The sequence below is a fragment of the Manduca sexta genome, chromosome 10, assembly GCF_014839805.1.
Source record: "Manduca sexta isolate Smith_Timp_Sample1 chromosome 10, JHU_Msex_v1.0, whole genome shotgun sequence".
In the NCBI taxonomy this organism is placed as follows: Eukaryota; Metazoa; Arthropoda; class Insecta; order Lepidoptera; family Sphingidae; genus Manduca; species Manduca sexta.
The window spans coordinates 6,202,436-6,221,988 of NC_051124.1; the positions used below are offsets into that span (position 1 = coordinate 6,202,436).

A 19,553-nucleotide genomic window follows, 5' to 3' on the forward strand; every position below is an offset into this window, starting at 1 on the left:
CCTTCTCAAGAATGGTATCTTGATACACTTGTGCCGATGTTTTGATACCTTTTTCACAAAAATATGGCTCAGTCACTCCTTCATAGCTAACACCCCACCAAACCATCACTGAAGTCGGATAATGTCCACGTTGCACTCTGTCGACTAATTGGGAAGCTTCCTTAGAGCTTTGAGCATAAATACGGTCATTTTGTTTGTTAAAATGTTGCTCAATTGTAAAAATTTTCTCATCCGTAAACAAAATTTTTCTGTGACCTCCCTTTGCGTACCGCTTCAGTAGTTGTTTCGATTTTACCACCCTATTCTTCTTTAAATTATCAGTTAAGAAATGGCCAGTGCGTCTCTTATAGGCTGCAAGTCCTAAGTCATCTTTTAAAATACGCGACATGGTTCTAGGTGCTATCTTCATTTCCCGAGATAAAATCTTTTGCTTTCGGACAGGATTTCTTCGAATTCTTTCCCTTACTGCTTTGACCACCTTTTTCGTACGAACACTACGTGGACGGCCAGATCTTTTTCTGTCACAAACAGAGGAGGTCTCATTGTACCTATTAATAGCCCGGTACACAAACATTTTACTAATACCAAGTGTATGGAGAGTTTTAAAAATTGCATTTGGCTCCATACCTACTTTGTGTAATGCTATCACAGCGATTCGGTTCTCTTTATCACCCCACACCATTTTAATATCGCAAAATATTTTACAATGTATTGGCGCCAAAATGAGAAAACACAATGAACAATCGTATAAAAATGACAGATTCGAAATTCAAATGTAATATTTTTTTATAATTAAGTGTAACAGTATTTATGGCCAGACTAAGTATATATAAATATATATCCTAGATAAAATACCGTGAATTATATTTAAAGATATTGTAATTATAAGTATTTAAATATATGTGGGAAGGCAATAGGTTCTAACAAAATTATCATTTAAAATGTATTTAAATAGGTTCAGGTATAATAAGTACTTATACAGGGACTAGCAATTCACATTTAAAATTATATCATATGAGGAACAATTAATAATTGAAATCAAATACCTATATAATGTTTTTTCTATAAGTACACGTAGGTATATTGACATTATATAAGTTTAATATATTCTGAGTACCTGCAATACTATATAATACGTCTTACAAACATTAAAATAATGCAATGTACATCCGATGATTTATTGCATATTTTAATGGAATGCGCCCGAAACGCAGCCTTTCGCAGAGACAATATGTGCAATCACATACTAAAAGAGTCCTCTGGTTGTAATATTGTTTTAGTTGATCCTCATTCGGAAGATGCAAAGTTGTTAGTAAAACTGTACACCTTATATTTCACCTCATATCAGTCTAATTAGTATAATTAAGTAATTATTGTTTGTCATTTTAGTTAAATTGTTAATTATTGGTAACATTTATCCACCAGAGTGACATAATCAGGTTATGATTGAACTCTGTAATAAATAGAAAAAAAAATATTAAAATGAGAACACTCTTTCTAATTCATTAAGATATTTTATTAACAAAGAAGAAACTACAGTTTACACAGACAAACGACACATACAAATATTTACAACTAGCGAACTACTTTGTTTTACTAATAAACGTCCGTTGAGTTATAATTTGTTATACAGCAATGGGACCAAAATATAAAAACCAGTTTTCTGTCTTTGTTATTTCCATGTTCCACTTAGATGAGTAATAAAATGAGAACGACCAACAAATCTTGGTAATTTATGTAAACAGGCATAACTATTTCAAATTGTTCATAATTATTTTACAAGGTCACATCACGTGTTGTCACGTGTAAATAATACATAGAAACTAGAGAGATATTACCATTACATTGGTGTAATAGTTGACAACGTTGTTTATTCAGCTATATAAACCGTATACCTAACTATATAGTAAGTATGAATATTGTATAATCCTAATACTTCACATACACTTTACTTTGCTAATTACTAGTTGACAAATAAGGTGCATCATGCAATTAACATTTTCATATCTACTTAAATGTCTCTGAGTGGATTTCAAATAACATTATTATAAAAAACCCTGCTTAGCGAATACGTATGCAAGTCGTGGAGCGTGGACTATAAAAGGAATTATGTAATTCGTTGATAAGTAAGCATGTCCTCACCTAGAAAACTGTTTCTCAGTAGAGTTTATTTTTTATCAATAATTCTGTCAGCTTGTATGTTATAACGACGCGTTATTATTTACTTTTAAAACATAAAAAGCCTTGTGTCGCTGATAAATATTTGATAATAGCTGAAAAATATCTGATATAAGACCTCAAGAGTTTGTTTGAACGCGCTAATCTCAGGAACTACTAAACCGATTTTGTTATTTCATTCACTAATAGAAAGCTACACTACTCCTGTGTGCTATAGGCTTTTATCTTCTTCTATATCTTCTTCTATATACTTATAATAAATCTGTAGAGAGGTCAATTCTGTACATGAAATATATTTCCAAAATAACTATCAGGGGGTGATTAGGGATCGATACTGATGCCAAAAATGCAATTAGTAAAATTTTTGTCTGTCTGTCTGTCTGTCTGTATAACCGTTATAGAAACAAAAACTACTCAACGGATTTTAACGAAACTTGGTACAATTATTTGTCATATTCCTGTGCTGGTTATAGTATACTTTTCATCACGCTACAATTAATAGGAGCAGAGCAGTGAAGGGAAATGTTGGGAAAACGGGAGAAGTTACTCCATTTTTTAAGCTTCCGCCGCGTGTGCAACCTTAATGGTTAAACCTACACAGAAATCATGTATGACGGAAATGTTCGCCTTAAAATTATATAAAAAATATCCCACGACAGCATATGTCTATCTTTTATGGTTGACTCACAATAACACGTGTAACTCCCGATAGCTTAGCAGTTCGAAGCTTTCTCATTATATTTGTCTACTCTTACGTTTATAACACTCTCAGTCAGCCCCGGATCAAGGGGGAGGCAAGCCAGGGCCCGTGCCCCGGGCGGCGAATTTAGAGGGCGGGAAATTCAAACTTGGCAGACGAATACACATCTCATCATTAACGCAACTTTGACTACTGCGACATCTATACTCTATACTATTATATAAAGCTGAAGAGTTTTTTTTGAACGCTCTAATCTCAGGAACTACTGGTTCAAACTGAAAAATTCTTTTTGTGTTGGATAGCCCTTTGTTTGTGGAGTGCTATAGGCTATATATCATCACGCTACACCCAATAGAAGCGGAGCAGAAATGGCTAATCTCAGGAACTATCGGATCGAACTGAAAAAATATTTTTGTGTTGGATAGCCCTTTGTTTGTGCAGTGCTGTATATCATCACGCTATACCCAATAAGAGCGGAGCAGTAAAGGATAATTTCAGGAACTACCGGTTCGAACTGAAAAATTATTTTTGTGTTGGATAGCTCTTTATTCGTGAAGTTCTATAGGTTATATATCATCACGCTATACCCAATAGGAGCGGAGCAGTAATGGCTAATCTCAGGAACTGCCGGTTCGAACTCAAAAAATCTTTTTGTGTTGGATAGCCCTTTGTTCGTGGAGTGCTATAGGTTATATATCATCATGCTATACCCAATAGGAGCGGAGCAGTAATGGCTAATCTCAGGAACTACCGGTTCGAACTGAAAAATTATTTTTGTGTTGGATAGTCCTTTGTTTATGGAGTGCTGTATATCATCACGCTATACCCAATAGGAGCAGAGCAGTAACAGTTTCAACATGTTGCAAAAACGGGGAAAATATATTATTTTTGAGAGCTTCTGTTGCGTGCGCTGCGTAAACGGTTAAAGTTATGCAACAATGATGTATGACGGGAGTGTTCCTCTTAAAAAAATATACAAAAATTTGTTATAAAACAAAGTCCCCCGCTGAATTTGTCTGTCTGAACGTGTTAAACTCAAAAACTACCCAACGTATTAGGATAAAATTTGCTATGGAGACAGTTTGAGACCCTGGGAAGAACACAGGCTTCCGGGAAAATATATAGCGTGACTTTTACAACGGAAAACTTTAGCCTGAAAAACTTTGTAACGCGGGCGGAGCCGCGGGCAAAAGTATGTACTGAATAAATATTTATCCCGGAAAAACAATTTCGCGCGGGCGAAGCCGCATGCAAAATTATCTTAGTCTTTTATTAAAGTATCTATTTAATGGTATATTACGCTATCATTACTTCATGTTAGAGTTATAACGAATAGAAACAGGACTATATTGAAACAAAAACAAATTTGCGTTATACAAACTGAAAAAATCCGTTATAATCCAGATTGTAGATAATAATATTACATGACATTTCTCAATTTATAAATATAAATAGATAACAAAGAAGAGCAAACACAAACAAGCCAACGTGTAAAAAGTAATCCAAAAACAAATTTATACTGATATAAGAAGGCGCTGGCAGACGCTGTCATTTTGTTGCACTCGACTCACCTCAGCGACACACAACGCAAAATGACAACAAGCTGTTTATATATCCATTGTTTAATTAATTTAATAAATAATATAAATTTTATTTATAGCAACTGTTAGTTCAATAGTAATTTGTGTGCTAACGAAATATTATCATTTCGTTGACTCTAATTGTGTCGTGTCTTAGCAACAAGAGGACTGCGTCTGCGCCGCACCTATATATTTTTTTACGTTGTTGCTCTATTTCCACACAATAATTCCTTGGATTGTAACCTCATACACGAGGATAGAATTTATTATCTTATCTGATGTACTTAATATTATAATTGGTTTGAAATGCACGTACATGCAAATGTGTTCATACCTCCCGTGAAATCTGGAGAGAGCGTGTGCGCATTGAAGCGAGAAAATATATGGCTTTGAATTAACTCATCCATCAATACCATCTATAAAAAATCGTTATCTCTGAAAACATAATTTACATAAAAAAAATGTGGACAATGCATAGGTATTAATAAAAAACCCGGACAAGTTGGAGTTGGACTCGCGTACCGAGGGTTCCGCAAAAACTTGTTGGCAAGGTATCTACTTAAATATATAAGTTATATACTTACATTTGCTGTAAGACATTGCATCTTGCCAAATTTCATAATTTTAGGTCAACGGGAAGTACCCTATAGGTTTTGATTCCCTTCTGAAATCACAAAATATGCGACGTAAACGGTCATATTTTTTATTACGCTGATTCACAAGTTTGATTTTTTTACATCTACAAGACAACTACAGAGTCTACTTCAGTCTACAGAAACCGCAGACATAAGTATTTGATATAAATTCCAATCTGAGACCTCTATGCGTTTCTAAAAAAAGAGTCTTCACGGACAAGCGGACAGTAAAGTGATCCTATAAGGATTCCTTTTGCGGTGTGGAGCCCTAAAAACAACCATCTCAATTTCTCTTACTTATTCAACATCATACATTGGTAATTACAAAGTACTTTTAAAGTATCGCAACTATGTTATTAATTTGTCTATCTATCTGGTTGCTTGAGATGTAAACAAACATGCAATGTCATGTTCTTCAGTATAAACTGCCTCAGACATCAAGTTGAATTTAATATGGGTGTGACTTCTTTTAAACCATTACGATCCTGACAGATGTTAAAACTCCATGATGATTTGTAGTATTGGTATAACGTACGCCTTACGAAGCTATATCTGAATTCTGAATGTAGCTGGATATAATAATATCGCACAGGTTTTGGAGTAAAATAAACCAACAAATACTATCTACCTATTTCTTTAATGTTATAGTAAAATAATATTGATAATTTTTATCTGGTTACCTAGCGTTTGCAAGCTTAGGAACTTATAAATATTAATGAAGACAAAAAGTAAAGGTATGTATTTAGAACCAAATAGTTGAAATTTTAATGATATTTTAGTGGAAAAGTTAAATAGAGCTTCGGAAAAATGCTTAAATTCCTTATGTAACACAAGTTTATATAAGTTTATAATTACTATGAAAGTAGATTTAGTCCCTAGGTCAAATCAATGGGTTACTCAGGAATGAAACATTCACATGTTAAGGTTAGCTCAAACCATTATATGGAAATAAGGCCTGCGAACAGCGTATATAAATGTATTATCTATGATTTCTACTTACACCTTGAAAGGTAGAAGCACGAACGTAAATGATACCCGATATACGTGTGCATAATTATACATATAATTTTTTTATAATTTTAAACACATGATTTGCGCCAAATTATGTTTTTAGCTAACCGTTTCTTTTTTAGTTCACATTAATAAACGGATTTGAGAAATAGAATTGTTCGAGTTAATTACAAAGATAATATTTATTATTCCCACGAGTATGAATATGACAGGTCTGATAACGATAGGTGGTTTGCCTTTAATATAATATGTTCGAATGTCATGGAAGTTGGGGCACATGAGTGTTTTTATATAAACTTAACCTATCAGTCATTTCTCGTACCTTGCAATAGTTAGTTTGCATAGGTAAATTACATTTTGTCTGTACTGCCTAAGGAGTACATCAATCAAATCCTAATCATTACAAATTCCAATGTATCTCTAGTGAGGTGGGCAATTGTATCATTTATTTAGCTTAATACTTTACAGCTCAGTACATATAGAAAAAATATAATTATTTCCAATCACGATACACATGTATGTGAGTCGTTTAGTTCGTTGAAAAAACTGGCTTCCACACGGCAAGGCTGTCAACCCGGTTTGTGCCTGTAGTGTGCATTTCGTCGATTCAAACTTGAATTTTTTTTAAACCCCATAAATGTACCGAAGTATTCTCTACCAGGTTGGGTAGAGACTTATACATTAAGTTTACTTATAGTATGAAATGAAAAAAATGAAATGAGTAATGATAGCATTTATAATACAAGTACATACTAAGCATTTGTATGATTACTAATGACACAGCAAAAACACAGATTCCGTTTTTGAAGTTATTATGATTCACCCGTAGTCTTACCCGAGCTAATATTGGCGTAAGAAGGTATTCGTTAGTCTTAAATATACGTGTCACCTACTTCAAACAAACTTGTTTGCTGATGCTTGATTCGCAGTCTCCTCTTCAAAAACACTTACATAAAATGACAATTCGATCAATTCAAGAACCTCTATCCTCATTTCTAAGTTTATCATTTGTACTTGTATGTAAAAATGTGCTGGCTTTGTGTCAGTTGTTAGAAGTGACCAAATACCCGGTTACATTTCTGAATAATAAGCAGTGTAAACCAAAAACACCCTGCAAAAATTCCCACAGGTTTGAATACAAGGAATCGTGGACAATATACAACATGACCAACGCCAGAAGATCAGGGGGATTTCTTAATTATTCATACTTACTAATTATAATATCCTGTGGTTTCCTTACAAAGCACCAGGTCCGAGTCCTTTCGTTACCTTATAATAAAATGAACCTAAAGAACATAATTGGAACGCCCGGTCCGCAAAATTCGATAACGCGTACGCATAACTATTGCCGAAGTCATTTTACTTGTATGGCATGTCTTTTATAGGCTTCATGCCTATTCAAGGTCACATATAACTAAAACGTAATAAAAATAAAAATATATTGCGTGTTAGGGAAAACGTTCGAATGAAATGTATTGTTGTTAAATAGCGAATAGATATTTCTTAATCGTTAAAGAATTTTAAACATAATTAGAATGAAAGCAATAATAATGGGCACGTAACCGAATATCCACGAACGTCTAATTAGTAATGTAACCTCGAAACGCATGAAAGATTTCAAGAAAGAAGTTCTGCAATACTCTTCGAGGGTCATAAACTCCACGTTACCGTAACACATTGCACAGGAAGTGTATTAATTAACCGGTGCGATATAACAGAATGTGGTTCTGTTGGTATTGTAGTATGATTTAAACGTTATAAATATGTTAAAACACTTGTTACTATTGAGAATGACATATTTAATCTGTCACTTGCGGTTTTGTTCAAATATGGATGTTGTTTTTATATTAAGCGTAATAACTCAACCTGACAAACTTTATTGCAAACCTACTTTTTTTGTCGAAGACAACCAGTCTGTCACATAATGATAAGTTATTGATACACAATTTGATTATTTCGAACACCTTTTCCCTATTCCCGAATTCCAGGACTGGATCGCTCCAGAAAGGGTTGACGTTCAGCAGGCGACCAGTTGTGAAGGACTTTCTGTAACAAGCTTGAAAAAGCTTGTTTATAGCAGATTTTACGTTATTTTTCTTATTGAATGATTTGGCCGATTTTATATTAGAGACAAACGTAACTTCTTTCAAATTCAAGAAAAATCAACCTACTACCGACCTACTTAACTGATCTACCTTATTAATTGTATATCGATTCATTTATAACAAAACGATGAAAAACAAAAAGTAAAATACATAAATAATACTGTTATTTTACCCTTGTATTGCTATTGCATTTGTGGGATTTGTATGTCCATAGGTGAAACAAATGCGCGAGTGCGTTTAAAATGTTTTTACGGCTACTGCTAGCATTTTCTTTTAATTATATCTAAGAAAAAAATAGAAAACTATCGCCAACTCGACTGTTTACCACTGGAAGCATGTTTTCATAGTAATCAGAGTATGTCGTAATAATTGTCCGCGTAGCAAAAAACTGCCGCTGTGTTTTCCATCCGCATTGCCATTGACCAATTTCTATTGACTGCTTGATTAAAATTTTAAGTGGCAAATTGAAATATCATGTTAAAATCGCGAATCAATTCCACGGATATACTGTTATAAGTTATGCTAAAACCAACAATATAGAAAAACTTGCACAAATTTACTTCGAGTCTATCAAAAAGCAAACAAAAATCCATTGACAAATAATAATGCTGTTATACAACTAGCCGAAAATCAAGTAACGTTATAGACCGGAATATTGTGTCTATGTATAGCATAGCTGCAGTGCAGCACCAGATGGCGCAACGACCACACTGACTGTTGTCTCGAGTGACTGTGATGTAACGTACCTAGCGGTTCTTCGTTTTGGTATCTCTTTTATAAATTTTCATCTATGCGTGTCGTGGTGTAACATTGTGGAGTTCGCCAATGGAGTACATTTACCGTGTACCGAGCAGTAAGCACCGAGGCGAATTTGTTGCGTCGACGTGGCCGCAGGGGGGCGCTCGCGACGACGGCACCAACATACCGTGAACAAACATTGACCAAGCACGCACTGCGCTCCTACCGACGACTTGCCGCAACATTCTTAGCGTAAAAGTTAACGTGGATGGTTTACTCTATGTAATTTGCGATGTTTAAGTTGATTCTCCTTAATTTATCCTTCGATAAACATTTTGCGAACGACTTGTTATAGTTTCGAACTACGACTGTGCTGTATACGATGTGTTTTACTGACGTTCCGATGATGATGTTTTCACTGTACTCCAATATTGAGAATATTGTGCAAGGTGCAATTGGTGAGTACAAGTTAACTTTTTAAATCTTATTTTGTTTGATGGATTCACGTTGAGTTCTACTTGGGACTTGCTTAAAATATGTAACAGAACAATGTACTTATTAAGACAGATATTTTATCTAAATACCTACCATGTAAAGTAGTGCACTAAAACATTACAATCAAAAATAAACAATATTATTCAGAAATGATTTCTTCGTTTTTGACGTAACACAAGACCTTGAATTGAGATCAAACGCGAATTTTGCAAACTATAAAAAAGGTACAATGCCTTCCAAACAGGATTCTGGTATAACGCTCATTAGGCAACTACCAGTGAGTAGAATCAACAATAACTTTGCTCAAAATTCTTGCTACGTTTAAAAATAACCGGAACTACTAAGCATAAGTTAAATAAATCGTGATTGAAAATAATAAAATAGTGTCGTGAATTAATTCGATGTGGTAGGTAAGTGTTGATAAATATTATTATGGTACAGCATAATACTAATAATGAATTCATGAAACATTCAATATTATTTCTGATTACATTTATATAAGCTTTACACTAAAATTTAAAGAGATGGAAAATCCTCAATGCCTTCAAAAACAACGTAATACATATTTTGATTCAAAATTCGGTTTTGAAATTGCTTTTTAGAATAGGTGGCAATCTTCAAAATAATTATCGAAACACAGATTAATAAGTACCTAGGTACCTAAACAGTACCACAGCAATATTAGCTAATCATATAAACAAAGCCCGAAAAACATTAAAACCAATTTCATTGTTGAAATAGTTCACATGAAGTGTTGCAGGGTCCTTTCCCAACTAGTCGCGGTCCACTGCTATCTACAAGAAATATTACCCAACCCCTCACATTATGTACTGATAAGTGAAAACATTATTACCACATATTTTCATAACTATGTAGGTACCTTATTGTTTAATACCTGACGGTGTATAATTTACCTTCATACGTCTCAGAGTTTACGCGGTTAATTCAAGGTTAAAGTATATTAGCAGCTATAACTCTGTACTTTGCCACAAAAATAGCACGTAAACAAAACTTTAATAACTTTTGATTCTGAATATTATAAATAAAGAACACTAATATTAAAAATGAATATATTTATTTATATTGACTTCTAGTTCAAATTTTTAATAAACCTAGAATCTACGTCCAAAGTTATGGTAGAATCCAATTTAAATAGCATTCATTGGAGTATTGTTGATGGTTAAAGATTACACCAATAATTATAAAGCCATGACGAGCATCAGACCCACAATATTCAAATGCATATTTTATATTCCAGTTTCTAGAAAATAACACTATTTTTACACAGAAATGAACGCACTGAATTGGATTTATTTTAATAATTTAAATAATAATAGCGCATATGTATGTATATGCTTTTAACGTACAAAAATTACAACCATAATAAATACATTTTCGGAAAAAGCTAATCGGCTATTTCGGAATAACCGAAAAATATAATAGACATTTAGTTACCTTATCGAATAGTGTACCGTTGATGGTAGACTCTTACCGTTACGCAAAAATATGCCCCGTTTCTTAAGTTTTAATATACATAAAAAGGCCAGTTTTGTATAAAATTTGTAATAGGCGAGATTTTAAATGAGGTACCCTGTTAATTAAGTACTTTCTTGAAAGATAAACTTGTTTAATCTATAGTACATTAGCTTAATTTTTTATAATTGCGATACATAATTAATAATATTATAAATGATAATAACACAGTCATAGAGTGTAGTGAAAAAGACTGATCTGGAGAATTGGGAGACATAGGTAAGGCTCAATTTTTGTGTTTTATTGCATGCCGTCATTACTTATAGTTAGGTCTTTCATTAATATTTAATAATAATATTTAATATTAATATTTAATAATACATTTATTTTCCTACAAATTTTAACAACTTATAATATTAAATCCCCTCATCTATTCCCGCCATTACGGTTAATAGCGGGAAATTGCACCATTCTCAGGTCTTATTGTTTTTAAATTATTAAATACGTTCATTCGTTTTTCGTGAATTACTTATTGTATGTGCCTTTTTTATTCTCGAAATATTACGCGGTAAGTAGCAGTCTGTCGGCAGTGGCACTATCGTCGTGTTGTGCAACCGAAACCGGTTTCGCAATAAATCGTCTAACTTTACTTTTATTACACTTCTCCATTCAATCTTGACACACTAATTACTAATATAAAGAGCAAAGGAAATAACTATAAATAAACAGTAGTAAGTAATTTACAAATCAGAATTTTAAATTAATTTAAAGTTGTAAGTACTATAATGGCCTGCCGTCGTCTAACTCCCCTAAATAATAACCTACAAGGGGTACCCGGTAAATAGACTTAGGAAAATCCACTGTGTTGCCCAATCACCTCAGTAGCCCTATGTAAATACTATGTATCATTTAACACAAGTGTTCAAATTGAAATGACAGATTCGTTGGGAAAGACGATGCTATGGGGTGCACGTGCACCTGTTCAGAAACAAATCACAAAGAAAGATCACTGAATAAATTGCGACAATGGGAATTCGACCATAGAGATTTTATTATGACAAAGTATATTCAAATACCTGCACGATTTGAATTTGAAAAACTTATTTACTTAACTTTGTACATGCTGATGCATCTTCAGACTACTTAGAAGAACTAACGTTATTAAAAGAAACGGGACATGTAAGTAGTAGCCCTGATAAAGTTCCGTAACTTTATACACAACCTACTTATTTATATTTTATATATATACATGATACCTTTCATTTCGCAGTCATGTACATCCGTGTCGTGTATAATAACAAAGGAATTATATTATACCAAATAATAAACGATCATCTAAAGAAATAGGTACTTGAAATAATATTTATACCAACACGCATTAAGTAAGTATATTAAAATGTGCCAAAACACGTTGGTTATGCAGTGTAGATGACCCCTCATGATTTTAGACGGAATTTTATATTTAAATGAACCTGCATCGCTTATCATTACTAACGTCACAAATGTAATTACGAATACCAAAATATTTTTTTAATAAACGACTGTATTTCACTTGTCCAAACGCCATATCTATGTAAATTAAAATACATACTACGAATAGCGGTAACGGTCTTAAGTTACATGTCTAGTTAAATTTAGCTGGTAGTAGTTACCTATTTCATGATAAAATATAGCTAGGCATCTAATGCGGTTTGAATGTCCTAGTTTAGAAACCACAGAATAATGCACAATGGTATTATTTTTTTGCGTTTCCCACGCTTATTGCATGCAATGTCTGTTTTCATTTGTGTCTGTGTGAGTTTTTTATTTACTCATAATGGAAAGAAACTAGATTTTGAACTTATACTTAAAATACTAAGTAAAGATTCTAATTAACTGTCAAATGTTATGTTATTACTTATACTTGTCACAAACAAGTATAGATTAGTTTAATGAAAACACCAAAAAACGATTATTTGCGTTTATTGTCCGCATTGCGCCTATAACACAAGGTAGTACCTACACTTACACTTCGTAATATATCAAAATTTTAGTATTCACGTTGCATACAATATGATATATTTATGATAAAAATAACACACACGATATTTTAGAAACTTACAATAAGAAAATATAGTCATGTTTTAAAGAATATACGCTCATTCCTTTTATCCACGAAGATCGAATCCGAGACTTCAGCATGATGGTATACTGCAATACTACTATGCTACCGTGTCAGTATATTTTCAATTTCGACGCCTAAAAAACAATAATCAAGCTAAAATCAATGACGCGATATTATTTGATATTTACCTGCTCAAAAAATTCCAAACTTCAAAGAAAACATTTAACAAAAAAAAACAAAGTTGAGTGTCATTTTGTTTTTCAAATTTTCAATTACAGGAAATAGAAATTATACTAAATGTTGCCAAATTCTGCTGATAAAATACCATATCTATGGATAACATCTGTGCATTATTTAATTTGTATTGGGATCATTATTTTTTCAATTATATAAAAATGCTAGCCAGGAAACAAAGATAAACATAATTTTATAGGTACTAATAGTTACAATAATTATGTAACATATTAAAAAAAAGCCCAGGTAATAAAAACAAAAAATAATTGTAACTAAAATGTGAGCGAAAGCTAATAAAATATTTCGACAATTGCGTTAATGTCAATTCAATACACGTTGTCGCATGTGCTCAAACTTCAAATCAAAACACTCTTTCGGTTTCAGTCCGGTATGTTATTGTGAATTATTGAAGAAAATGAATAGAAACTACAGCAGAAGGGTTGGAGAGTTCCACGATGACCATTGCTGCGTGGCAAATGTCAGTAGTAATTTCCGACGCAGCTCTTCACTGCGCCTGCGCGGCGAAAAGATGGTGCAGCGGTCACCGCTTTCTACAAGGAAATTAATCCCAATAATCACGGAAAACACTCACCAAAAACAACGCAGCGATGGCTCTCGTCTCCCGGAGCCGAGCCATCGCCAGCGAAGCCATGTGAGTTGCATTATAATCATCAATTGTATACTTTGGATAAACATTGCCATGGCTACTAACACAATGCCACGACAACATCCGTACCACACAGAAGTATTTAGGTCTCATATCCGTGATATTTACACAAATATTACTGTTTGCTTAAGATGCTAATGACAGTGAAAGCATAATAAATCATAAATGCATATACAATTTGTATTTTAAGTTGATAAATAAAATTGCATCAATGTTACAAATTCATAAATAATATTTGTTCTATTTTTAAACAATACTAGGTTGATCATCAATTAATTTATTTGTTTAATGTTTGTCTAATTGCAATGGATTTCTTATCTTTACAGTCATTTAATTCAAATGCTCAACAAAAACCAAAAAAGACCTGTCTCAAAACACATGATGTGTTTGTGGACAGAAAATTAAGCATGACAGATTCTGCTCACACGCCACCTGGATCACCTGAAGATTTGCCTGATGATGAATCTCTACACAGCTATGGAAGTGCAGCCACAGCAGCATCAGTTGATGCAGGCTATGCTCCATTCAACGGGACAACATTCAGTGGCCGGTCCATGCGTTATGTTCTGCACTGCTCTTCCCATGCAGGACTTGCAGGTGAAGAATATCTCACACCCACACAGCGGGCACAAAAACAAATCAGACGGCTCAAGAACTTGCTCAGTCAAGCTAAGAAAGATCTGGAAAAGAAGGACAGTGAAATATTCCACCTCACAAAAGAAGTTGTAGAACTTCGCCTGTACAAAGCATCAATATGTTCACCAGATGAAAAGTCCAACTCCAGTGAAATAGTAACAATTAGAGAAAATGCTGAGGAGGGTTCAAGAGCTCAAGGCAGCTCTAAATGTGAAGAGGCTTGTAGAGTTTATGATGTCACTGACAGTCCACTGTTCAAAGATCAAACACCAACCAGATGTCGTAATGAAATGCAAGGCTCCTTCACTGATTCAGGACATTTTGACGATCTCACAAATTCATCATTACATTCAAAGGAATCTGTTCATATGTTAACACATGAGGCATCATGCATGACTGAACAAAGTGATGCTGATGAAGAACGCCGTAACCTGATAGCATATTATGAAAAGAAAATAGAGGATCTCATTAGATCTCACATTGGTGAAACCCAAGAAATGAAAAAGATCCACAATGACAAAGTTGAAGCATTGTTGCAAAAGTTGGCAGATGTAAACACAAGATATTGTGAATTACTGCCTAACTATGAGCAAGCCAAGGAAAGAATTCATTCATTGGAGAAACAGTTGGAAGAGGCAAGCAAGCAATTGCAGGAGGAAGAAAGCAAACACAGGTCTATGTACTTGCAGATGTACAACAAAGGTGTTGAAGCTGCTAGATTTGATTTGGACAAGGTAAATAATTTCATTTTTCCATTTGTATCCATATTTATTGAACAAATTTTAATCCAATTTATAGTTGCACAATCATATATAATGTAGGTGATTAATTAATTATACTTTTAAAATAATTGCTTAACCATAACCATTATAAAATGCAAAGCAATTTATGACATACTTTTTATATAGGTAGCAATACTTTCTTATAATCAAAGTAGACTAATAAAATATATGAATCATCTTTTTTTATGTCAGACTTTTTATAATGTATATAAATCTATGTTTCTAATTTCCATAATATTCTGTTAGCATCATATACTTGGACTTGATAAATAATGCATTACTAATTATTTTTTAGTACCACAGTCCATACATTCAATATTTTTATCTTACTCTTGCATATTTTATTTAAGGATAATGAGGCTGGAACTTCACAAGGACAAGTCAGCCGGGTGTCTGTGGAGGAATTACTGGAGCAGTTGCAGATTACACAGACAGAGCTCGAGAAAGTCCGAGTATGTTATCAAATTCATTTTCTAATCACATTAACACATAAGTGACATCATTTATTAACTACCTTTAAATACAATAATTATTTTCCAGTGATCACATTTAATCATCCAACTTCCATCAATCTGAACTCTCTAACTTTTCCAATTAATATTTGAGTTGTAGGTAAATAATTATATTTAGTCATCATAAAAGAATGGACTTAACACAGTTTTAATAAAATTAACCCGTGCATTGTTTGCTCAGAATGTAGTATGTGCATGTAGTCGCGAATAACAGGAGCCCGCTTTAACGTGTAGTGCATTACAGGACACGGCATTCACAGAGGACCGAACGGCAAAGTCACAAGTACTGCTAAGTGCAAAGGAGGCTGTTTCTTTATGGGTCCTAGGAGCTCGAAAGGTTGGAATTTTATACCGGACAACTGGCAATGATCACTTTAACACTTTATAAGTTATATCACTTTGCTTTTTTTCGTAATGAATTACTCTTTTACTTTGTCTTATAAGAGACTTCCACTGGAGCAGATGTACCTATTTAGATTAAAAATGTAATGTATATTAATACCTTGAATCCTCCCTCTAGAAGTTGCGTAAGGGTTCTAAGCAGCTATACATGGGGCTACCATCACTCAAAATGCTGGAGCCAGAAAACCAGACATATTTTCACTAAGCTCATATTATTGAAATTGATGTATTTGTAATAAAAAATACGGCCCGTTTTTTCAAGATTATAATACATTGTCATGTCCTCCCCTGACGTCCTCGACATGAAAAGAACTAGGATATTTCTAGGAAAAATAGCATGGATGGCAGCCCTTTAATGTTTAACATAGACATACATTAATTACATAAATAAAAAAGTTGCCTCTTGAATGTAATTTTTTTTTGTAAGTATAGAGCACATGTAGGTATGTAAAAAAACTCATCACATATTCCTAAGTAATGTAAATAGCATTAACTGCTTCGACACTAACCATATCTAGTAAATATAGAATAATAAAACCTAATTAGTTACTAATTGCAAATTCATGAGTTGAATTTTTTGTTTCATCCCTGGCCAAGGCTTTGCATGCTATTGTTTGAAACAGCCTCTTTTGGTTTACGGGTATATATTACGTTTATAGTTGTTAAGTATTGCTCATTGGTATTAGTTTTTTAGTTTTAAACACTTACGTCTGGTTGTAGTTGGTAAGCATTATTATGCATGTCTGCAGTTTTGATTATATACGTGTTTAACGACATTAGCAAGCAAAAAAATTACCACGCGTCTTTTTTTTGTTTCATTGTTTTCAGATATCAACCAAGTTGTACATACAAATATAATATTAGTGTTAATTTATTTGTTGCATATTAGTTAAAGTAAAAGATGGGAAAGGATTTCTTAGCTCGTCGTATTTTTTTTAATATTCGTTTAAGTGCTTCGCAGTATAAGACAGCAAATATACATTTCATAAATCTATAAGTAAGTACTTGATCATTTTCGCGCACTATTATTGTAATGATCATTATAAAAAAACTAACATCTATATCTTGCACAAGTGTAAGTTGATGCTTAGAAAGGCAGCACGATTTGGAAAACAATGTTTTACCTTGACGTGTATATAATCAAAGCTAGAAGGCTAAGCTTGTATAAATAAGGTTATATTTTAGAGTAAACTTATTAGTAGTAACTGGTGTCTTGATATTGTAATCTACTAATATCTTTTCAAAAATCAAGTATTGTCGCTAACTTGTTTTAAAAACAGCCCGTTGTTGAATGGCGGCTACTTTATTATTATGAAGCTGTGCCACATTTTCTCTACGATCTAAATTCGCGGTACGTGATTCGTAATAGTGCGCACCATTCCTTAAGCGATCAAACAACAGCTAGAATAATAGGAAATAGTATTCGAAAAGATATTAATAGATAACTAGATTTGTATTTGTAAATATTTTACTTTACATCCGGCCAATATTGCGTGCATGACTTGCGTGTTTGTACGAGAATTTAAATAACATAATGAATGTCTTTACAGGCGATGTATCGTCGCATTGTCGAGTCGCAGAAGGGTAACAAGACCAACATCGATCCGGAGGTGACGTTACAATTTTTAAAATCGGCCATCTATTACTTCCTCACTGATCCCGAAAATCATCAGGGACACCTCAACGCTATTGAAAATATTCTTGGGTTCACTGACACCGAGAAGAAAAATATACGCAAAGCGAGGTCAACGTAGGAAAGACTGCTGTGAATGTGTGATACAACCTAGAGTACCTAGACTAATGTTCTGTTACTTAATTAGATTTTAATTTTTGTTACAAACACAGCTCTTAGATTAAAATTACTTATGTGGTACGCACTAGGTAAGCATAAGTCGCCTCGTCGAATAGCATAATTATGCACATAATAAAATTAGCTACGGTGATTCTTCAGTTACTATTTAGAATAGGTTTTTAATCGAATTTATTTTCTAGACACTGAATTGTGATTTTTTATATAGTTTTAAGCGCCAAAGAATCGAGTTTCCTTTTGAATCGTGCAATTTTGACTTTAGACTTTAAGTACAGATTATTTTCTACATTCCTTTTAAAGTTTTAAGTGTTAAATAATTTTGTTTCTTGGTGTTGCTTTCCTATATTTATAATATTTTCTTTTTTGTTATTTGCATGCTGGTTAGTGTTTAACTTATTTAAATGATATGCACATAGTGTTTCTTAGGTTAACTACTGTATTGATAGAGATATAGGGCTGGAATAATTTTTAAGATAAGTTTTAATGTTGGCTCTCATTTCGTCGTCACATGTGGACACTCATAATCTTATAGTATTATGTTCCATCATTTATTATACCCATTAAACATTTATTTTTAAAATTATCTTGTAAAACATCTACAATGTTGCCTACAATAAACCGTTATTTCCTTATTATTCTTGCCACTTTGAAAAATTGCATCTGTGATTATTAGTACCTTATTAGTGGTGACATTGTTTACAAAAACAATGACATTTTCAATAATTCATTCTATAATATAAGTGAGCCCACGTAGTAGATGTTTGTATATGAATGAACATAAACTTTGAAAATGTTTGTATCGTAAGAGCTGCTATAATTAGTCTATTATAGCAGTAACATTTTGCGAATGACATTAATAATCTTTCTCGATTTGATAAATGTAAAGCAACGTACAAAACTTATACTTGGAACCAGAGCGTCGTTAATTTAGATACTATGCTCTTCATCTTGCTTTACATAGTGTCTAATTGAGAAAGGTTATAGAAAACATTTTATTACAGAATGAATTAATTTTGCATAATATTAGTTAAACAATTAAATGCAATTTTTTTATTTGCAACTTATCTTGCCTTCCTATTGATTAGGAATAGATATTAAAATTATAAGGAGGCTATGTTAATAGCATTATTAACGTCCAATAGTTATAAAAATCTTGTACCTAAATTATTATGCTGATAGGTATTTTAGATTTTATCTATTATATTTTTTATTTTACAGATTGTAAGTTCACTACAACCGTTAAACATGACATGATATAGGGGATAGCAATAGATATATTTTCTGTGACATAATTTGCTTGCCTTGCTTTTGTTATGATTACAAGATATATCCATATGTATTGAATTTTATTGTTTTTATCCTAAATCCATCAAGAAAATAGTGGTATATTTCAAATGAGTAACAGACTAAAATTGAATTAAAAAAAACATAAAGGAACATTGACGCGATGTGGAGTTTCTATAAGAGCCGTCTATCTAAACTTCACAGATT

The 19,553-nt window shown here is 33.0% G+C and overlaps 1 protein-coding gene across 4 annotated transcripts; it reads left to right on the plus strand.

The window, feature by feature from the left end:
• Positions 1-8,924: 8,924 nt before the first annotated feature.
• Positions 8,925-19,399, plus strand: LOC115455813. 4 transcript variants are annotated; one of them, XM_030184543.2, is made up of 6 exons: positions 8,925-9,405; positions 13,638-13,905; positions 14,247-15,290; positions 15,689-15,790; positions 16,095-16,187; positions 17,803-19,399. In XM_030184543.2, exons 2-6 carry the CDS (start codon positions 13,669-13,671, stop codon positions 18,004-18,006), a joined length of 1,680 nt encoding a protein of 559 aa, XP_030040403.1. In that variant the 5' UTR covers positions 8,925-9,405; positions 13,638-13,668; the 3' UTR covers positions 18,007-19,399. The 4 variants fall into 4 exon arrangements, with proteins under 4 accessions (XP_030040403.1, XP_030040404.1, XP_030040402.1 ...); XM_030184544.2 differs by lacking the exon at positions 8,925-9,405 and adding an exon at positions 13,481-13,499; XM_030184542.2 differs by lacking the exon at positions 8,925-9,405 and having other exon boundaries at positions 13,549-13,905.
• The last annotated feature ends 154 nt before the right edge of the window (positions 19,400-19,553 follow it).